This window comes from Schistocerca americana, chromosome 2, assembly GCF_021461395.2.
Source record: "Schistocerca americana isolate TAMUIC-IGC-003095 chromosome 2, iqSchAmer2.1, whole genome shotgun sequence".
NCBI classification, from domain to species: domain Eukaryota; kingdom Metazoa; phylum Arthropoda; class Insecta; order Orthoptera; family Acrididae; genus Schistocerca; species Schistocerca americana.
This window is the reverse complement of record NC_060120.1, coordinates 295,382,054-295,406,365: the sequence shown is the minus strand read 5'-3', so window position 1 is coordinate 295,406,365 and position 24,312 is coordinate 295,382,054. Positions and strand designations below refer to the sequence as shown.

The following is a 24,312-nucleotide window of genomic DNA, read 5'->3' as shown; positions in this document are numbered from 1 at the left end:
AATTAGAGAATTCCATATATTCTCAGTAACATGTGGGTTTGATGCTTCCAGTGACAGGAATCAGAGATATATAAAGCTCAGCATAGTAATTTATGCTAAACCAAATAAATAAATTTACAGTATGACTTAAAACATCCAATAGAACAAAATAAATAGCATCAGCATGGGTTTCCAGGCAGTAAAACAATATAGAAAGTAGTCATATATAAATGTTTGAATGTTCATACTTCATAATATTTTGAACATTAACCTTCATGACACATAACTGTGAATTCTGTCTTAATCTAATCATTGATGCATTTACATTGAAATGAAACATCAAAAGAAAAAATGAAGCAGATTTGCTTACCGAGACCCAGGATCCCCATAATGACCTGGATGACTCCGGTGAGGAAGCAAAGAAGCACGGCATGTTCAGGACCCATGCCACGAACTGACTGAAATGTTAGCAGAGAGATGACAGCAGAAGGGCCCATGGGTACATCCTTGCAACTGCCAAAAACCATGTACAGGATGCAGCCCATGAAAGAGCCATACAATCCATACTGGAACACACAAAAAGATGGTGGCTTCTCTGCAAGTGCATGTTATTGTGGAGTATAGTGTCCTGATTGATTTCCGATAAGGATTCAAAAAGAAATAACTGTCAAATGGGAATAATTTGCTACAAGGGGGATGCATGTGGCTTCATCTTTAACCAAAAAATATACAATAGCCTCTTGTATACATCATGGTAGGCTCACAACAGATAAAATATACCTTGGTCTTGCCGTATTGCAGAGAGAAAATAAGTGATTCAGTTTAAAGTGATACTTTTAGTCTACTGTAACTTGAAATTTATAGACATAAAATGAAATCTGCTGGTGGCATTCTCAGCAAAGAGGTGTAGTAATTCCACTGTAATATCTTCCTCAAAACTGAAACATGTGCAAAATTTCATTTTGTTTCAGCTGCAAATTGCTCCTAGGTAACAGGAAGCTTATTGTAGAGAACAAGTCACAACTTTTTGTGAAATAATGACTACATTATTTTCATATATAACAAAGTGAACCAATGTGTTCCCTTTGTGATGTCAACAGGTCAATTAAATTCACCTAGATGTCAATAATTAGCCTTTTTTTAACAGAATTTATATTGTACAGTTAGTATTGTATACTATGAGTTAATTTTATAAGGGAATGAAGGCTACAGTTGTAAAATTTTGTTATGTTGCCTTTCTACAAATATAATACAATTTTATAAAATAATTTTGTAACATGAACTGTCTATACTGCGTCTTGTTCTCTACACCCAGGAGGGTGCTTTAACGACATGAGTGAATTTTCTCATATTGAGAACTGTGAAGGAGTTGTCTATGTCTTACTTGGGAGAAAAACTTTCAGTAGCGAGGATTGCAGAAATTAGTCTGTATTGTTGACAAATGGTTTCAACAGGTGTAACTGTAATTTTATGGTCTTTAAAAAATTTTTTTTTCATTTGTGTTCCATTTGAGAACTTATACCTCATACCATGTTATCATTACGGTGGGTAAAATACAGTACATTATACAGGATGTCCATAAAGTCCCTTTACAACTTCAAAATTTTATTACAATAGCAGTTGTTGAAATATTTTAACAAAATTTCTGTTATTGTAATCACTGTTTACTAAAGTTTTTATGTATACTAAAATTTTGTGTTTAAGATACTCTGTTGATGGAAGGAACTGAATCTCTACAAAATGGCAACTCCTCAAGAGAAGGCACAATGTGTGCCCTGGTTTATTGAGACAAAATCGGATGTTCAGACTCAATGAAACTTCAGAACGAAGTTATGAAGCGATCCACCATCATACCCTTCAATCCATGCATGGCACAAAAAATTTATGGAGACAGGGACTGTGTTGGATAAAGGGAGGAGCAGGTGACCAAGAACATCCAAGGAAAACATCGATTGTGTTTTAAACGTCTTCACTCGTTCACCTACGAAGTCCATCTGCACTACTGCCAGAAAGTTGCAACTACTACATTCAGCTGTGCATAAGGTCCTCCACAAGAACTTATGGTTGTACACTTACAGAGTGCAACTGTTACAGACACTTGAGCCAAACGACAAGCCAAAATGGACAGAATTTGCACTCAACATGCTGGAACATCTGTTAGAGGATGAAGCATTTGTCAGATAAGCTTGTTTCAGTGATGAGGCAACTTTTCATGTTTTTGGGACATTAAACAGACACACTGTGAGACTCTGGGGATCTGAACACCCCCATGTGACTAGGGAGCTTCACTGGGATAGTCCAAAAGTGCATGTGCGGTGTGGAATCATGTGCAACCGAATAATTGATCGATTTTTCTTCAATGAGTCAACAATTACTGCAGATGTTTACCTCAAACTTCTGACCAAATATGTAGCACAGCAATTGATTGGCTTACAATCAACTATCATTTTCCAGCAAGATGGTGCACCAACACATTGGGGACTGCATGTTCATTGGTTCTTCAATGAAACATTTCCAGGCAGATGGATTAGGAGGGATGGGCCAATTCATAGCCACCACGTTCACCAGATATCATTCCCTTTGACTTTTTTCTATGGGGATATGTAAAAGATATCACAGATGTGGGACATTCCTGACTTGAAGCAAAGGATTCATAATGCCATTGCCACCATTGATGATGCTATGCTACAGCGAACTTGGCAAGAGATTGAGTACCGTCTAGAAGTGCTTCATGCAACTAAATGTTCTCATATAGAGGTGTATTAAACACTGTCAAAAATTTTTATAAATACTAATTACAATAAAAGATATGTTGTTATAATATTTCAATAACTGCTGTTGTAATAAAATTTTGAAGTTGTAAAGGGACTTTATGGACGCCCTGTACATAGGTTTGTCAAAAATAAAACCATTCTACCTCTGACTTTATGATTTGGGTAAGTTGGATTGATGAAATATGTAACATGGCGTACAAAAACCTTTGTGAGTGCTACATATGTGAACATTCCCATGTGCACAAGGTAGTTTTTAACTGTAAATGGTTTTATTTTTGACAAACCTACATATAACATACTGTATTTTATCCTCCATAATGATGACATGACACTAAGTATGAACTCACAATGGAACACATTTTCTAACAAAAATTTTTTGAAGATGACAGTTACAACTGTCAGAACCAGTTGTTAACAATAAAGACTTATTATGATGACTTGTTCATCATTGTATATAGTTTGAACAAATCATGTATTTTACTTCTTTAAAACACCTTGGATTATAATTATAGATGAGGAGTACTTTCTTTTATCATTCATAAACAATTTTAACTTAAATATTTGGCAACAACAGAAGTCACATTTCAAACATAAAATTTTTAAAAAATGTGTACTCTAATTTGGATCATTGTATAATTTCATTGCAAACATGTATTCATATTTGTGCGTAGGCTTTATACGGAACTCTGCATTTCAATTTGTTACTACTGTGATCCTATCTGGTGGCTGACTATAATATCTATGATGTTTGGTTGGTTGGTTCCTTTGAAAGAGGGAACCAAACAGTGAGGTCACTGGCCCCATCAGATTATGGAAGGAAATTGGCCATACCTTTTCAAAGGAACCATCCTGGCATGTGCATAAAGTGATTTAGGAAAGTCATGGAGAACTTAAATGAGGATGGCCAGACACAGGTCTGAACCATCACCCACCCAAATGTGAGTCCAGTGTGTTAACCACTGCACCACCTCACTCGGTCTCTGCTATGTTTACTATCCAGTGTCAGTGTGTATGTGGCTTTTAAGTGAGCATGAGCATGTACATTCAGTGCACAGTATATGGTATTTTTATATAATGATTGTTTTACCTTTGACATACTAATATACTATGCCATGCATGTTCTTGGATTGTTTATTTATTACGTGTTACAAATCATTGTTCACATGGATGAGCTGCTTTGAAGTGTAGTGAATATGGTACGTTATGAATCCATATTACGTTAAAAATGTTATGTAGATATCTCACACCCAGTTTTTGTATTTACTGAGTCTGCCAAAACTGGTAATCTGAATATATGCTCTACTAAAGTGATCATGGGATATTGAAATGGATACTTTTATTTTCATAAGGGTCTGTGGAAAATATCTTCCAGCTGCTGTACCAGCAATTCAGACAGTATATGAAATGGCAGATAGCACATACCAGTATGACTCATGGTTTGAAATCATTCCCTCATCCAGGGAAATTAAGTTTACGTCACAGATCCAATGCAGTCATGGTGCATGGAACAACTTCTGTTTCAATGTGTAAGGATAGTTTATAAGAAAGACTTGAAAAACTTGACTGCAAGTCTAACTACATGGACGGGCAGGTAGAAATGTACATAATTAAATTGATGTACCTGACAGTTTTTCAATTTTTGTAGCTCAAAATAGCTAACAGGAAACTTCTGGAAATAGATGTTTCTTTGATGTTCCTTGCAACTCTCCACAACTATTTTAATAGTCTGACTTGCATAAGACATGTGGTACACATCCACAATAAGAGAACTGGATTGTCTTTTACATTACAAAGAAAACTTCCTATTTTTGTTGATGGGAGCGATAAACTCTAGCTACCTTGTTTCCATAGGAGACTACCAAACTTTTTAGAGATTGGGTATATAAACAATTCTTAGCACCTTGTGTTGTTTATCATTCAAAACATCTTCCTCAGGTTTCATTTATTTTGCCTGCTACACTCATTCAGCTTGTTGATCTGAGCACCCAGAACACTATTTGTAGGTGTTATAATCCTTTATCAAGGCTGTAGTTATCTGAAAGCATTTGAGCTCTCATGGATACATGTTTTCTATGTATGTATTGAGATGCAGGGAATTCTCTTATTGGAACTTTGTCTGAATCTCAGCTTGTCCACTTTATGGGTATATACTGACTCGAAGATAAAACACATGCTGACATTATCATGTCTTGTGGAAATTAAAGTACTAATTCTTAAAAAACTTTCTTTGTAGTAATTATTTAATTTATTAACTAACTTCTAAAGTAAATATCATTTTCATCAATAATACTGGTTCTAGCTGCAACATATTATTGTAGTAATATTTAGGAGATTAAATTCGCATTCAATTTGTCTCTTTGTAGCTCAAATAACAAATACCCATTGCTACTGCTAACCATATCCTCCTTCTCATGCTAACGGTGCCCTGCTGCTCATTTTTGTCTCACAGCCCCTTGAGAAATGAAAATCCCACCTCTTCCCCCCTCCCCCCCCCCCCCCCCCGCCCTCCACACACACACACACATACCTCCCCCCTACCATCCCTCTTCTCCATTCCTCACCCCATGGGATGCTAGAGCTGAGGTTGAGTTGAAATCTACTGTGTCAAAGTGTCACACTTTGATCAGACAGAATTTACATAGTTTGTGCACAAGTGTGGCAACAGTAGGAGGAAAGGGGTCGATGGAGGGAAGACAGGCTGGTTTGTATGGAGGGGGTGGGGGAGGATGTAGTAATGTATACATAGAGGAAAGCAGCCAGGAAAATGTGTAGATGAAACAGCTCTGATGGCAGTATCACCTGAGCTGGAAGACCAACGATGCTGGCGTAGGCGAGCGACTGGGGAATGACAGTGAGTCCAACGGTGATGCCGGCCACCAAATCCCCCACAGCATCCTCTGTAGAGTAGTGTGGCAGCCATGACAGCACGGGCAGCCTCTTGAGCAGTGTCTTCTGTGAGAATGCCCTCTTCAGCCAAATGTGCATCCTCTGGTGCAGGGACTTTTCTGAACAGAGTGAAGCCACTGTACAGTCAAAATGATTACCATGGTAACTGCTGCCATTAAGTGACAAGTGGCAACAGTCTTTATGGAACTGTTTATAGGCACAAAATGTCCAAGATATACCATGTACGTAAAATATATAGAGGAAGCATTGTAATATATAGTGACTACACCTTTTGCTGAAAGCAAGTCACTGATCATTATAAGTTCCCATTCTACTGAATAAAGCATTATGATTTTTCAGAATGCAGTTCACATAAAAATACAGGATTCCTAAGTATTGTACATGATTAAAGTAATTATGTTCCCAAATTAAACTCCAGCTAATTTCATAGCACCAAGTCCTTTATGGACAGGACAACATTCTTACAGATAACAAATTATTACAGTTAGTGGTGAGTCACCTGTGAAATGTTTTCTATACAAATGCACACACCAATACATCTAATTGTACACACTATGTGTAAATATTTTTTTATTGAGACCAATCTTAGATTTTACGAAATATTTCTCTTTGATCTAAGGAAAATGACAGAAATGTTAATCTTGTCTCAAATATTCCAAATGGATAAGCCCCTTGTCCTACTTGTAGTTGGTATTTGACTAAAAAGAAATTTATAAGGCACATACTGAAACTGTAAACCCTCTTTGAAATATCACCCTTTAGACACTTCTTTGCAGCTTTCTGGGATTGTCTTGGAAAGTACTGAGACTACGTACAACACATGTGTCCCCATACATAAGTAGGCAGGGAATATACTGTGCACAAAAACTGCCAACTTGGTGAGTCATCTTCAATTCAGTTATTCTCATTTGATTCACAAAGCATCACCATAACACTCACATACTGATCGATCTATGGTAATAAATTCATCAACCTCCAAGTCTTCATTCAGTCCAATCTGGTCGGGATCGCAAACACTGAAGCAATACTCCAGAAAGGGTCAGCCTCAAGTTCTATATGCAGTCTCATTTATACAGGGTGGTCCATTGATCGTGACTGGGTCAAATATCTCACAAAATAAGCATCAAATGAAAAAACTACAAAGAAAGAAACTTGTCTAGCTTGATGGGGGAAATCAAATGGCACTAAGGTTGGCCTGCTAGATGGTGCTGCCATAGGTCAAACGGATATCAACTGCATTTTTTTAAAAATAGGACCCCCCTTTTTTTATTACATATTCGTGTAGTACGTAAAGAAATATGAATGTTTTAGTTTTTTTCGCTTCGTGATAGATGTCACTGTAATAGTCACAAACATATAGCTCACAATTTTAGATGAACAGTTGCTAACAGGTAGGTTTTTAAAATTAAAATACGGAATGTAGGTACGTTTGAACATTTTATTTCGGTTGTTCCAATGCGATACATGTACCTCTGTGAACTTATCATTTCTGAGAATGCATGCTGTTACAGTGTGATTACCTGTAAATACCACATTAATGCAATAAATGCTTAAAATGATGTCCATCAACCTCAATGCATTTGGCAATACGTGTAGCGACATTCTTCTCAACAGGGAGTAGTTCGCCTTCCGTAATGTTCGCACACGCATTGACAATGTGCTGACACATGTTGTCAGGCATTGTCAGTGAATCAAGATAGCAAATATCCTTTCTTTACGTACTACACAAATATGTAATAAAACATGAGGTTCCTATTTAAAAAAACCCAATTGATATCCATTTGACCTATGGCAGTGCCATCTAGCGGGCCAACCATAGCACCATCTGGTTTCCCCCTTCAAGCTAGATGAGTTTCGTTCTTTGTAGTTTTTTCATTTGCTGCTTATTTCATGAGATATTTGGCCCAGTCACTATCAATGGATCACCCTGTAGATGAACTACAGTTTCCTAAAATTCTCCCAATAAACTGAAGTCGACCATTTGCCTTCCCTACATGCTTGTCCCACTTCATATCACTTAGCCACATTACATCCAGATGTCCGACCCTGGTAGCTGAGTGGTCAGCGCAACAGAATGTCAATCCTAAGGGCCTGGGTTGGATTCCCGGCTGGGTCAGAGATTTTCTCTGCTCAGGGCTGAGTGTTTGTGTCATCCTCATCATTCATGAACGTGGTGAGACTGGACTGTGTAAAGATTGGGACTTTGTATAGGTGCTGATAACTGTGTAGTGGAGTGCCCCACAAACCAAACATTAATCATCACGCCAACTAGAAGTTTTGCATAAGTCATCTTGTTATACTCCTACAGTCACTCAGTGATGACACCATTCTGTACACCACAGCCTCATCAGCAAACAGCTGCACACTACTGCTCACCCCATCCGACACATCATTTATGCATATATAGAATAGCTCCTGATGATACCCCTGTCTCTGGTGAACACATGGCATCGAAGACAATGTAGTGTGTTCCATTACATAAAAAGTCTTTGAGCCACTCACATATCTGTACACCTATTCCATATGCACCTACACTCATTAACAGGTTGCTGCGGGGCTTTGTATCAAACACTTAGAAATTTAGGTAGCAAGCTGAGTTTCACATGAACATCGCTTTCTAAATCTGTACTAATTTGTAGACAGAAGTATTTATGGCTAAAGAAAATTTATTATATTCAAACTTACCGCTGATAATGTATGTGTATTTTTCCCAGTAGTTACCAGCTACCATTATTGAATGCTCAAGGGTATTTCTGCACTATCAGACTTAGGCTACTTTTCAATAATTCTATGACTGGTGTGTCAGATTCTGGTGGTCAGTGGAAATACATGGTTCTTAATATAACTCCACTGACCATGTTATTCTTACCCTCAGTGGTTCACAACTGGATTCAATTTGGTGCTTACTAGACCTAATGCTTCTGCTTGCCTAATAAAAACCCCTACTTGTGGATGTCTAACCTATTTTTCGAATATATATTTGACATGTTGTCAAAAAAATCTCAGATTCCTTCTTTGGGTTTCAACCCATTCTCAGTTTGTAGTAAGATGTTAGGGTAACAGTTTTCTACGAGAGACGTGAGTTCTGGTGTCTTGCTGGAATTCTCCAGCAGAACATCAAATTTGGATTTGTATCCAGTCTGCTGAAATAATTGGTTTATTTGGTGCTAGTTTTCTGCTGAGAGTCTTGCTTAATGTATTCCTGATAATATCAAGGACGGCACCAAAAATTGTTGTTCATTCCATCCTTTCAAAGAATCATCCCACCTGTATTCCTTCTTGTGTTGAGGGCTTGTAATAGACATATTCCAAACTTAAAAAATGCCTTTTCCTGATTGCACAGTTATGCTCATGCATGTCTTTATAGAGAAATAACAAAAGGGAAATGCCTTTTCTTTGTTCTAAGAAGGGTCACTTCAGTTTATTTATTGAGAGATTATGGGATTTATAGTGAGATGGACAAGTTCTTAACATGACAGTCATGGAGATTTGATTCCTGTCATGCACATAAGATTTCTTAGATAAGATGATCTTCATAAACTTACCAGATTACTAGTGGACTGGGTTACAACATTTCCTGTACAACTTCAGGCTAAGTGCAAGGCTTAACATGTCAGCTGTTAATTGCGGCGCTACCAGTTTAAAAATAGGCAGTTACAGTGCAGTATTATGACTCACATGTCAGCACATTGGTTGCTAGATGTGAGAGTTCACTTACTTTGAATCCTTCAACAATACATTACTTCCACTGTTGTACAGTTTAGTGTTGTGTTAGACGTCATACCTCCAGATCCTATAATTAATTTTATTATACATCTATTGACTCAAATACATTGAACTCCTTAGAGAAAATAGGTGAAATTTAATCTGTTGTTCAGTTGTGTTTTGTAGAAAATTGTATTCATACAATGTGAAGTATTTCAAGAAAAGTTTTATGCTGTTTGTCAAGTAGTTAAATGGAAGCAAGTGTTACATCACTAGATTTTTCTCTCAGAACCATGCCAAAGACCCTCATAATGTTCCAATCAAGGAACTGGGCTGTTTAGGTGAGGTGTTAGAGTCTGCTGGCATATTCAGTGAACCACACTTCTGCAAAGACCGGCCTTTATCAGGAACAAAATCTGTACCCTGGGACTTATTTGATAACTTACACTGTACTTTCTTCTGAAGAAGCTAGATGCTGTGACACATATTCTGGTCCCTAACTAACTATCTGGATTTATGTTCATCACAGATGATTCCATCAGGAAAGCCACAGCAGCTTTGTTCATTCATTATTGTCCAGTGTTAGACTGTATTCTTTGTCTAGTGGTTTCAGTGCCTTTTTGGTCAATTCAGGTTTGGTGTACCACATTCAAATTAGCCACCAGCATAAGAAACAGTGTCCTAAACAACCAAGACTTGAGATAAGTGTCTTGCCCTGCCAATGACAATTGGTTTCAAACACGATATGAATTGCTGCTGTTACTTAATGCAGGTCTATCTCAAGCAGATTCTGAACAAACATTATGAAGGGAAAGGCGTGTAACTGATATTTGACCTTGCACAATGCCATTGCACATAAAGCTCCATGTCTTTGATGGTCAAACAACAGAGATATTGCACAGCACCTGATTGGAGCCTTGTGGTGCAGATCAAGGAATCACGATCATAAATCAGTAGCTAAGGTAGAATATTCAAAATTTCTAGGTGTATGCATTGATGAGGGGTTGAACTGGAAAAATCACACTGAGGATCTGCTGAAACGTTTGAGTTCAGCTACTTATGCTATTAGGGTTATTGCAAATTTTGGCAATATACATCTGAGTAAATTAGCTTACCACGCCTATTTTCAGTCTCTGTTTTCATATGGCATCATATTCTGGGGTAATTCATCATTGAGTAATAGAGTGTCATTGCACAATAGCGTGTAATCAGAATAATTGCTGGAGCTCATCCAAGATCATCCTGCAGACACTTATTTAAAGAGCTAGAAATCTTCACTGTAGCCTCACAATATCTATATTCACTTATGAAATTTGTTATTAACAATCCGAACGAATTCAAAAGTAATAGCAGTGTACACGGCTACAACACTAGGAGAAAGGATAATCTTCACTACTCAAGGTTAAATCTAACTTTGGCTCAGAAGCGGGTAAATTATGCTGCCACAAATGTCTTTGGTCACTTACCTAATAGTATCAAAAGTCTGACAGATAGCTATATAGCATTTAAAAGGAAATTAAAAGAATTTCTTAACGGCAACTCCTTCTACTCATTAGATGAATTTTTGAATATAGTAAGTGGGTAATTTCCCAATCTCCACAAAAAAAAAAAAAAAAGTGTGTCATGTAATATTTTGTCTATTGTAATATCTTGTATAGGCACCTTTTATTCATCTGACACGTTCCACATCATTATGAAGTGTCGTATTCATGATCTATGGAACAAGTACTAATCTAATCTAATCTAAATGATTGCCGCTCTTTTCGAATGATGCAAGCCGTCACGCAATAAGGCATTTAATCAGTATTGTATGAAGGGTGTAATTCGGACCAAAGACAGTGTTGTGATGTTTTAATGGTGTTTCTCTGCCATGACTTTGGCCTACTTTTTGGGTTGCTGTGGACATGAGATTGGATTTTTATATCTCGGTTACAAAATGTAGCTGTTTCTTCAGAATTTCATGGTTAGTGTGCTGTGGACACTCCCATCATCCAAGATGATAACAGCCATATTCACATGTCTGTCCATATGTGTTCAGTGCTTATTGTAGTTCAACTGGCTGGATAGTTCACAAGACCCTAATCTTACCGAAAATGTTTGGAACTACTTGAAGTCTAGCGATCAACGTCTCTGCAATAGTAGTAGATCTGTGGGATGTAATCATCACAGAATCATACAGTGCTAAGCATTTGTCATAGATGTACAAGCATCGTTTAATAAGTAATGCAATACATTTTCTTTCTGAAAGGAGACTGGTTTTATTCAGAGTTCCAATTTACCATATTAGTACCCATTCTTACTGGTACAAAATATGCAGTGGCATAATGCCGGCTTCTGGTAGAGCCTGTATCTTGCATGATACTATTCTACTGGTCAAAGTCTCAGCCAATGACTTGCAGGTTCAATATCCTCCCCATCGTACATGTAATGCTTCCCACAGAGTTTATCTTCCATTGGGCCAAACAGCTGGAAGTTATAAGAATCAAATTCTGAGCTATAGGGTGGATGAGAAGAACAGTTCAATAAAGCTTTGTAACCTCCTCTCAGGTGTGCTGACTTACATGAGGTGTGGTGTTGTCATGGAGAATGAGAATTTCATTTACATTTTTGTGGCGATGAGCAAGTCGAAGGTGTTTCTTCAGATACTGAGGGTAGCACAGTGCACTTCAGAGTTAATTGTTGCACCTAGAGGGAGTAAATCAAACAGAATAACTGCTTCAGAGTCTCACAAGACCGCCACCATGACTTTACTGGCTGAGGGTGTAGCTTTGGACTTTTTCTTTGGAGTAAAGGTGGTGTGACACCACTCCATGGACTGCCATTTCATTTCTGATTCGAAGTGATTAACCTATGCTTCATCTCCTGTCTTGACATTCAACAAAAAGCTGTCATAAACACTCTACTATTGTGCAAGCATTTTGGCACAGATGGCCATTTGTTGCTGTTTATGGTCTTCTGTTTGGTGGTGAGGAATCTAGTGGGCACACACCTTTGAGTACCCCAGATGGGAGCCAATTGTGTCAGCACCACCAACAAAGACGTCCAGTTGTGCAGTGAGGTGTTTGATTGTGATCTATCAATCACCTCGAATGACAGTGCCTGTAATTTCCAACATTGCGGGAGTCGCAGCAGTATACAGTCAGCTGGCACATGGTAGGCTAGACAGATTCGCTTGATCTTGCGACGATGACAAATGCCTCGCCCAATGACTCATCATACTTTTGTTCAGTGCTAGGTCTCCGTAGACATTCTGCAAACGCCTATGAATATTTGAGGTGCCCTGGTTTTCTGCCAGAAGAAACTCAATGACAGTTATCGGCTTGCAATGCACCTCCATTACAGGTGCCATTTTGGAGGCTATGTGTAGTGCTGCCACCTATCGGAACATCATGAAACCATTCAGGTCGAAATATTCCATGATGTACCTCAACAAATTCTGTATTTTTTCTACCGAGATTAGCCGAGAAAGGAAATGAGTTGCATTACATATAGAATACCCCTCACACAGTGACTGGATTGGGCTGGATTTGGCGTTACTGAAGATATTGTTGACTCTCTCCCTCATCGATTTGAGGCCATTAACAAGACTAGAGATAGTGTTGCAGGGTGACTGATTTTTGTCCCTTGTGCTTAGCTATGCCATTAGGGGCTGGAAACGGATCTCCAGTCCATTGCACAGCAAGAATATCAGTGTGGAAAGAAGATGGTCACCCAATTCTTAACGAAAAGTGAGTATCTGATCTCAGTTCTTTAGATCCCCAAGGAATAGTTACTTCTAGCAACTGTATGATACGCCGTTCGTGACAAATTCGTAAATGTTGGACTTCGAAATTCTCTTATTCAAAGGTAAGCGACCTTATTTTGCCTCGCAAAGTTGACTACCTGCAACAAGAACATATGCACCTTCTGCCAGGTCCATAAGTCCTAAGACTGAAGAGAACAATCAAGGCTAGCATTGCTCCTTCGAAGATGAGGCTGGAGAACCCTAAGTTAACTGAATTTCTCAACAGGGGTGAACTGATTCTTTCTGCTGGTGGTTTCAAAGAATGAAAAAGTGCATGTTTGTGGGAACAGTTGCTAACTGACGAGTAAATTCATTCCAATTGACACAGCTAAAGCTTTTCTGCATATGCTTCATGCCTGCTATGATTTTTTAAAAACGTATTGTGCATTTTTATTTCCAAATAATTATTTTCTTTAAATTTACAACACACAACTACGCTCCAATTTACTGCCGAGATCTTTAGACTATAGGGTGACCCAAAAGTCCGTTAACAATTGAAAACGCAGTAATTCACGAAATTATGTAGGTACAGAGGTAAAAATTGTCACACTTTACTGAAACGAATAACGAGAGCAAAAACTCTCCAGCAGATGGCGCTGGACTGCAACACATCAGTGACGCTTTTATGCGGAATGGCCCACCGCAGCATATTTGCTACACGTATGAAGGATCTCTTGCGCATATCGTTTGGTGAGGATCACGTGCTGAGCTGCAACTTCCGTTATTCTTTGCTTCCCAGGTTCCCGGACCCCAGCCCGTGTGATTATTCGTTGTTGGGTTACTTGAAGTCGCAAATCTACTGCGATCGTCCGACCTCATCAGGGATGCTAAAAGACAATATCCGCTGGCAATTTATCGCCATACCTGAGTACAGTACTAAATGCAGTTAGAATGTGATATCTGGTAAAAGAGTATTGAAGTCAAGTTTACGCATTGCTGATGGTAATAACACGTATTTGCAAATGTTTTAAGTGCTTAACGATTAAATATGACGTTACAAAAAGTTTCTGACTCCGACCAGTAACATCTCCATGAAGTTTTCAAAAATGCTTTGAATTTTTGTGAGACAGTTGCTCAGGAAGGCCAAAAGTAGTATTTGTATGAGAGTTCTGGGACAGAGAGTACCTTTTTTTTTTAAATTCCCTGATATAAAACAGTGATTTCAATTTTACTATATCCACTATTTAAGTAATTTGTCTATATCCATGAAAGATATTCTCATTTATCTAAAAAAAATTAAAAATCTAATAATATTTTTCTTTATAAATAACTTCTACCAATTCGTGTTTATCTATACCCATGAACGAAATTTTCATTTGTTTAAAAAAATTAAAAACTATTAAATCATTTTCATTAGAAATACGTTCTACCAAGTAGTGTTTACCCATACTCATGAACGACATTTTCATTTGTTTAAAAAAATAAAATTCTAATTAATTTTCTCTTTGTAAATAAGTTGTATCAGATCGCCTTTATCTATACCAACGAAGGAAATTTTCATTTAAATACTCAAAGATACATTTCAACCATAAACGTTTTATTTTTTTAAAATTAATTTTTTATATAAATAAAAAGTAAAAAAGATATTTCAAAGCTGAGTTATTTCAAGACTTAGAAAAGTATTGTACTCATTGAAAAAGTTATTGTGAATAAAAAGGTTATTTAAAAATTACCAGACCAGATCCCTTAGAATTCATTGAGTATTTTAACATGAAAGAAATGAGGAAGAGAGAACTAACATATAAAACCACAAAAGAACTTTGAACAGTTTGTGAAACAAGAATATTCAAAAAATTATTCTAAACTTAATAAAGAAAAATTAATCCATCTTATTCTAAATTCTGAGGCCAATATTAATAATAACAAAAATGAATAGAATAAATTTTTTTTAAAAAAACTTCATAAAATGTGTAAAATGGGAAGTTTGAAAACTTAGCCTGAACTTAATAAATGGCAATTAATCGATCTTACCAAAAGATCTGGAGGTGATATTAATAAGAACAATAATGAATTGAATAAAAAATCTTTAAAAGGTATTCGTAAAACCTGTAAAACAAAGAATTTAAAAATTATTCTAAACTTAATAAACAACAATTAATCGATCGTACTCAGAATACCAAGCTTAACATTAACTATAACAATAATGAAACGATTGAAAATTTAGATTAAGATCAAGAAATGAAACAAGAACCTCATCAGGAAAAGTTTTGAGTTTATACCTTCCTAGATTATGACTTTTTTAAAACAACTTATGAATTTAATAATACTGAAAATATTGTTAAACGACAAGAACTTTTTAATCAAAATAAGGAAGTAACAATCAGGAAATTTAAGATAATTTTAATACAAAGACAACCATTTAAAATTAGTATGAAGTTTTATTGTAATTTTAAAAGACAAGGCGAAATACAAGAAATTAATTTTAAGACAAGTAATGAAGTTTTGTTAACAATGGATTAAGAAGAGTATTTCAAAAAATCAGTGAATAAACTATTAACTGATGGAAGAAATGGAAAGGAAAAATCTGATTGGTCTTTACTTTTTATAAATAATTTAGAATTATGTGTTAATAGATGCAAGTCAATTTCAGATTCTTCTTATATCGATTTACCAAAAGAAATTAATACAAAGAAGCTGTGATTAATATTAAAAATACCAAAAAAACTCTTTGCTTTATTCATTTAAAATTTGCTTTGTATTCAGCAGTTCATGTTTGGGAAAGAGGTAGGAAATATAAAAATACTGGGTTAGAAATAGATGATATTTTTGCCAAATAAAAAACTAATTTTCCTTTCCAGTTAACAGGTATTCCAAAATTTGAGTCTAAACCAAATATTTCCATGATGTCTATACTCATGATAAAAATTTTTATTGAATATCTTCTTTACTATAAAAAAAATAAACAAGAAAATTGTTAATCTTCTTTTAATTAAAAAATTTACATTATTGTTGGATAAAAAATTTATGCAAATTAATTAATTCACAAATAACTGAATACACTGGAAAATTTGTCCCTGTGATAGATTTTAAGATATTTTCATTAACAGAAAGAAATAGACAGTTACAAAAATGATTGTAAAAAACATTAAGCAGTAAAAATAAATATGCCTAAAAAGGGTGAAAATATTAAATTTAAAATATATAATGATCCTTCAAGGGTACATTTTGTAATTCATTCTGATTTCGAATGTTTTAAAAGATGTTAACCTTTGTCAACTAAATCTGGGCAAAGCTTGTATAAATATACATCCAAACCACATACCATTTTCATTAAATTATTGTGTGAAATACTCCAACAGCACTTTGGCGTATACTGGAAAGAGTCTACAGAAAAATTCTCTGAAATGTTAAAACACACATCTACAAAAATTTTAAAATAATATATACGAAAGAAATGTACCAATGGTAACGACAAAACAAGATAAAATAAATTTTTAAAACTCAATAACATATTTTATTAGTGAAGAAGAATTTACGGAAGTAGGAAAAAAGTAAGAGATCATTGTCATTTAACAGGAAAACAATGAGGAATGCTCATGAATATTGGTAATCTTAATTACAAAACCCTTTCTTTTATTCCAGTTTATATTCATAATTTAAAACAAATTACAATCTTCATTTGCTTGTCAAAGATTTGGAAATAGATACTCAAAATATATTTACTTAAGATGGATTAACTTTAAGATTTTTAATACTTTTAAATTTATGGCCTCAAGGTTTGATAAACTTTCTTTGAATATTACAAAAGAACAGTTAAAATAAACAACAAAAGATTTCAAAGATGAACAGTTACAGTTAATAATTAAAAAAAGGCATTGATCCTTATGAAAATATGAATTCTGAATATAACTTAAAAGAAGCAACTCTAACTGTAAAAGTAAGTTTTTATTCAAGACTTAATAAATCTAATATTTCCAATAAAGGTTATAATCATGCAAAATTAATTTGGAAAAAATTTAATATTAAAAATTTTGGATGAATGTACAATCAGATTACATTACATATTTGAATGCAAATAATTTATATGATTGGGCAGTGACTCAAATTTTACCATTTAAAAATTTCGAGTGATAAGATCCAGAACAGTAGGTGAATATGGATTGGGGCTAAGAAATGAAAGAGGAAGCCGCCTGGTAGAATTTTGCACAGAGCACAACATAATCATAGCTAACACTTGGTTTAAGAATCATGAAAGAAGGTTGTATACATGGAAGAACCCTGGAGATACTAAAAGGTATCAGATAGATTATATAATGGTAAGAAAGAGATTTAGGAACCAGGTTTTAAATTGTAAGACATTTCCAGGGGCAGATGTGGACTCTGACCACAATCTATTGGTTATGACCTGTAGATTAAAATTGAAGAAACTGCAAAAAGGTGGGAATTTAAGGAGATGGAACCTGGATAAACTGAAAGAACCTGAGGTTGTACAGAGTTTCAGGGAGAGCATAAGGGAACAATTGACAGGAATGGGGGAAAGAAATACAGTAGAAGAAGAATGGGTAGCTTTGAGGGATGAAGTAGTGAAGGCAGCAGACGATCAAGTAGGTAAAAAGACGAGGGCTAGTAGAAATCCTTGGGTAACAGAAGAAATATTGAATTTAATTGATGAAAGGAGAAAATATAAAAATGCAGTAAATGAAGCAGGCAAAAAGGAATACAAACGTCTCAAAAATGAGATCAACAGGAAGTGCAAAATGGCTAAGCAGGGATGGCTAGAGGACAAATGTAAGGATGTAGAGGCCTATCTCACTAGGGGTAAGATAGATACTGCCTACAGGAAAATTAAAGAGACCTTTGGAGATAAGAGAACGACTTGTATGAATATCAAGAGCTCAGATGGAAACCCAGTTCTAAGCAAAGAAGGGAAAGCAGAAAGGTGGAAAGAGTATATAGAGGGTCTATACAAGGGCGATGTACTTGAGGACAATATTATGGAAATGGAAGAGGATGTAGATGAAGATGAAATGGGAGATATGATACTGCGTGAAGAGTTTGACAGAGCACTGAAAGACCTGAGTCGAAACAAGGCCCCCGGAGTAGACAATATTCCATTGGAACTACTGACGGCCTTGGGAGAGCCAGTCCTGACAAAACTCTACCATCTGGTGAGCAAGATGTATGAAACAGGCGAAATACCCTCAGACTTCAAGAAGAATATAATAATTCCAATCCCAAAGAAAGCAGGTGTTGACAGATGTGAAAATTACCGAACTATCAGTTTAATAAGTCACAGCTGCAAAATACTAACACGAATTCTTTACAGACGAATGGAAAAACTAGTAGAAGCCAACCTCGGGGAAGATCAGTTTGGATTCCGTAGAAACACTGGAACACGTGAGGCAATACTGACCTTACGACTTATCTTAGAAGAAAGATTAAGGAAAGGCAAACCTACGTTTCTAGCATTTGTAGACTTACAGAAAGCTTTTGACAATGTTGACTGGAATACTCTCTTTCAAATTCTGAAGTTGGCAGGGGTAAAATACAGGGAGCGAAAGGCTATTTACAATTTGTGCAGAAACCAGATGGCAGTTATAAGAGTCGAGGGACATGAAAGGGAAGCAGTGGTTGGGAAGGGAGTGAGACAGGGTTGTAGCCTCTCCCCGATGTTGTTCAATCTGTATATTGAGCAAGCAGTAAAGGAAACAAAAGAAAAATTCGGAGTAGGTATTAAAATTCATGGAGAAGAAATAAAAACTTTGAGGTTGGCCGATGACATTGTAATTCTGTCAGAGACAGCAAAGGACTTGGAAGAGCAGTTGAATGGAATGGACAGTGTCTTGAAAGGAGGATATAAGATGAACATCAACAAAAGCAAAACAAGGATAATGGAATGTAGTCTAATTAAGTCAGGTGATGCTGAGGGAATTAGATTAGGAAATGAGACACTTAAAGTAATAAAGGAGTTTTGCTATTTGGGGAGCTAAATAACTGATGATGGTCGAAGTAGAGAGGATATAAAATGTAGACTGGCAATGGCAAGTAAAGCGTTTCTGAAAAAGAGAAATTTGTTAACACCGAGTATAGATTTAAGTGTCAGGAAGTCATTTCTGAAAGTATTTGTATGGAGTGTAGCCATGTATGGAAGTGAAACATGGACGATAAATAGTTTGGACAAGAAGAGAATAGAAGCTTTCGAAATGTGGTGCTACAGAAGAATGCTGAAGATTAGATGGGTAGATCACATAACTAATGAGGAAGTATTGAATAGGATTGGGGAGAAGAGAAGTTTGTGGCACAACTTGACCAGACGAAGGGATCGGTTGGTCGGACATGTTCTGAGGCATCAAGGGATCACCAATTTAGTATTGGAGGGCAGCGTGGAGGGTAAAAATCGTAGAGGGAGACCAAGAGATGAATACACTAAACAGATTCAGAAGGATGTAGGTTGCAGTAGGTACTGGGAGATGGAAAAGCTTGCACAGGATAGAGTAGCATGGAGAGCTGCATCAAACCAGTCTCAGGACTGAAGACCACAACAACAACAACAAGATCCAGAAAATTGGAAAACTGCAACATTACTTGAAACAACAGACGATAATAAATATGGTTATATTTTTGTAGTCACTTCGAATATGCAATTGAATTACACGATTTGCGCTAGGATTCACCACTTGCATCCAAAGAAGGAAGTAAACTATTAACAACAGTAAATAACAAAGAAAAAAATGTTTTACATTACAAAAATTTTAGACAGTGGTTCAAACTTGGGATAAAATTAACGAAAAAACCATAAAATCTTGTCATTCCAACAATCACATTGGTTGAAAAAAAGGCACCGATTTTAATAGTAAGAAAAAATGCTGCTAACGATTTTGAAAAAGATTTTTTTTAAACTAATGAATAACTCTGTTATTGGTAAAACTGATGGAAAATATTTAAAACAGACTGAATATTAAAATAATAAGACATTGAAAATGATGCACATATTTTATTTCAAAGCCAAAACATGAACACACTACCATATTTTCAAAAAATCTAGTATCATTTCATATGAAAAAACCTATGCTAAAATTCAATAAATCAGTTTACATTGGAATGAGTATTTTAGTTATTTCCAAAATGAAAATGTACAATTTTCATTACAATGTAATAAAACGATAATATGGCGAAAATATTGATTTATCTCAATTGAAAACAGATTTGTTTATTTTTGCTCTTAAAGACTGAAAGTTTTTCAACGACATGAGACCTATGATAAACAAATTTGGTAGAATCGATTATTCAAAAGATAATGTTTATGAAATTCAACATTTAAACAAGAGAGTTTTAGGAAAAATTAAACACAAAAGCTGTTGCAAAATTATGTCGGAACACATTAGATTACGGTTGAAAATATATACTTATATGGAAGAATATCAAGAATATAAAAGAACCTACAGGTGTTAAAAAAATCTGTTGTAAAACATGAAATTACCTTTAACAGTTATCAAAGTGGTTTAAATGACAAAATAAAATAACACAGAAAAATGAATTTAATTATCTCTTTCAAACATGAATTATATAGATAGAATTAAATAAAATTGTTTTCAGTACCAACAATGAGAGATGGAGTTTATTACAAGGTGGAATAAATACTTTACCATATGGCCATTGTTGAATTAATGAATTACCATCCAAATAATTAATTTTACTAATAACTTTTAAATACTTTTTCATGACATTGTAATTTTTGTGTGTTTTCAAATATATTTAACAAACAAATTTGCCACAAAAATATTTGTACTTTTGGTGATACTTATCTTTACAATTTTGATAACCAAAAAATTTTCTTTCTTCTTTTGGTTGATTATAGTCACGATTTTGAGTATATTTATAAAATTTTTAACTTATTTTTTACAAACTCCACAAGAACTTTTTTTATTCCTGTTACTGATTAGTTGTTTTTTATTATAATTTATTTTCCCTATATTCATTTTGTTACTTTTTATAAAAACAATTCAACCCGTTTTTGAAGGCGTATTCTGTTCTGTTACTTTTATATCTTAATTAATTTTTTTTCATCTTTACACAATGGACAAATCACTTTACTTGTACTTTCCATTTATAAAGAAAAAATTGATGTAAAATTTTTAAGTAACTTAATAAATTTTATTATATATTTATGGATGCATTTTTAGATCATAAACATAAGAAACTTATGTCAATATAATTATTGATGAAAATAATAATCCATGGTTTATTTATTGGAAAGGATTATATTCACCTTACATTACATTCACATTACATGTCTTTGCTATAAGCTACAATGGATTACTGTGTATTCTTGCATTTGATAATATGGTCTCAGTCACAGAATTCCTAGCACAACGCAGACACACCCTCATCATCTGGTTTGTGAAATAATTTATTGCAACAGTCCTTGTGGGAAAAATAGGTTGCCTATCTCATCGTCATGTTTCACATTTCATGGTTAGCTTCCATCCAGATCCTGTCTTGCATAGTGGGCATTGCATAGAAGTCCTCCAGTATGTTGTTTTTCTTCTCATTCAGATCTTGCAGAAGCTGTTTGAAGTCAGCCCTAACTGAGAGTATGAGCTCGCATCTTAGACCCTCTATCAGGAATGTCTTCCTGGTTCATATACTAGCCTCGATCTTGAGTTCTGCAGGATTCCTGCAATTCTTTTCAGGTATCTAAACTTAACTCGCTCCAGTTCTTCCAGCTGTTTGTATGTGAGGTATTCTTCTACCGATTCCAGGTCATATGTCAGGACAGGTAGTATCTTCAGCCTAAACAGGTCCATAGCTGTCTGTGCTGATCAATAGTTGTGTGATGTTGCTGATTTCATTCATAACTCTAGTGGCTGCCACTGCTCTAGATCCTATATGTAGTCTGAAACTTTTTCCCATTGTTTGGACTGTGATGCCTAGATATTTTAAATAGTTAACTCAGTTAAGTGGTTTTCCATTGTATTTGACATTCTATGCTGCTGTGAGTCTTCCTTCTTTCCTGAACACTACCAACTCTATCTTCTCTGCATTTATCTTGATGTCCTTTCGCTCTGCCCATTCGTTTAGCGTGTTTAGCGTTACTTGTAGTTTGTCAATATCTGCCACTGTGATGACCATATCATCAGCGTATATGTACATGCTTGTTCCTGCCATTCCTTTGCTGAGATCGTGTGTGAGGACGTTAATCAGGATAGGGCTGAGTGGATCGCCTTGTAGGACGCCGTTCATCTGTAGCAGCCAGTCGGATATGTCTACTCCAAAATCTATTTGTATGTGATTTTCTGCCATTATATTCGATTTCAGGGTCGTCGTACTCGCTCTTCCAGTTAGTTCCTCCAGTTTGTCTATTAAAACCTTTCTGTTGATCAGGTCGACGGCTTTTCAGTAGTCAACAAAATCCACATAGAATTTTAGTTTGGGTTTCCTATTTTGTGTTTTATTTGTTTCAGTAGGTTTTTTACTGTCAGTGTCGTGAACCATCCCTTCCTAAAACCGAATTGCTACTCTGGTAGAAGAGGTTAGAGCTTCTCTGCCAGCCTTTTGGCGAGGATCCCCATTAGGAGTTTCAGTGGCATGGATTCCAATGCTATTCCTCTGTACACGTTTGGGTTCTCTGTATCACCTTTCCCCTCATATAGTAGTTTCATTGTTGAGTTTCTCCATTCGCCCAGAATGTTTTCAAGTTCCATACATTTATTTGGAAGGGAGGCCCATGTTGGCAGGTACTCTTGTGCTGTCTGTTTTAAGTGTTCGTTTCTTATTCCATCTGTTCCTCTTGCTCTGTTGTTCCTCATTTTCTGTATCGCTTTCACAATTTCATCTGTTGTGAGGATCTCATCAACCTGTGGGATCCTAGATATTTTGATCGTGGTCTTGTTTCTTTTGAACAGATTACTTTTCTTATGTGGTCTTTCCATGTTTCCATGGGGATATCGGGCTGTATTTCTTGCTCTTTCGGTCTCAGTCCTAGGTATGGGTCTTTTCCTGACTCCTCTAGCATTTTCTTTTGTTCTTCTTCCAGGCATTGCTCTTTCTTCATTCTTATTAGGTCCTCGTATTTCTTGCATTCTTGTTGGTATTCTGTGGTTGTTGTGCTTGCCGTTTGAACTCTAGTTTTATTTTGATATCAAAATATACTCTATTTCTTTTAATAAAACAATACGCACAATAAATATTATTTTCAGTACCAAACATGTACAAATTTTCAACAAAAAGTTGCATTTATACAAAAAATTTATAAGACAATTTTTTATGTATCGATCCAGCTATTGTGTGAATTATCAGATAACAACTATATAACATATACTTTATTATTTTTCTTTCTAAAAACATTTTCAAACACCTGGATAATTCGTTTATGGTAGTTCTTGTTCATAAAAATTTCCTTTTACTTCTTATCCACTAAAATATTTTAAACTGTAAGTGACTGGTTTAAAATGAATGCGTCTCAAATTTCAAATATTTGCATTGACCAGTTTGCAGTTTATCCTTTTGTGAAGATTCCTTTTTATTTACTTATTCTTACTGTATCACTTATTTTATGCTTAGCGTAAGTATCTGGTAAATTCAGTACATAATCGGTTTTCAATAATGTTTTACCATTTTCTGTCTTTACTTCTTCTGGTTCCATTTTTATTGTTGAATGTTTTTGTTATTATATTCATCAACTAGATTTTTAACTAAAACAATTCATTTATACTTTTCTTTTAAGCCAAATTTTTTCTACATCTTTTATTTCAGAGTCTTATTAAATCTTTCAGTAATTGATGCTTTTAATTCTGCAAAGTTGAATAGTGGTTAATGCTGCATTGTTTATCAATTTTTAAAACTCTCTATTGTAAAATTCTCCACCAAATCTCTCGGAATATGTATTTTGAATATTTTTCGAAAGAATCGACTATGTTCTTAGCTGTTTTATGTTTACTTGAAACAGCCCAAACTAATTTTGAAGGAACATCAATAATAGTTAATAAATATCTATATCCTTTAATTATTTTTGATATTTCTTCCAAATTACCAGAATCGTTTTTGACTAAATGAGCCTACCATAAATCACCAATTCCGAAAGAAAAAACATTTTCCTTATAAAATATCTTCTTACCGTTTTATTTATTTCATTAAGACTCTGTTCATGAAAATTTAGACCATTACCTGCGAATTTTTAAACGGATTTACTCTTCTTAGTGTTACAAATCGAACAAAGACCTT

General features: G+C 35.3%; 1 protein-coding gene across 1 annotated transcript in view; it reads right to left on the bottom strand.

Moving 5' to 3' along the window:
- The window catches only part of LOC124595430 (sodium-independent sulfate anion transporter-like), a 100,552-nt gene that overhangs the window by 50,749 nt on the left and 25,491 nt on the right, over positions 1-24,312 (bottom strand). Inside the window, exons 2-3 of the mRNA XM_047134168.1 lie at positions 5,553-5,758; positions 350-545 (exon numbers count right to left, since the gene is read on the bottom strand). Of these exons, the coding sequence (XP_046990124.1) occupies positions 350-545; positions 5,553-5,738 (382 nt within the window). The 5' untranslated portion in view covers positions 5,739-5,758. The remainder of the gene's footprint in view (positions 1-349; positions 546-5,552; positions 5,759-24,312) is intronic.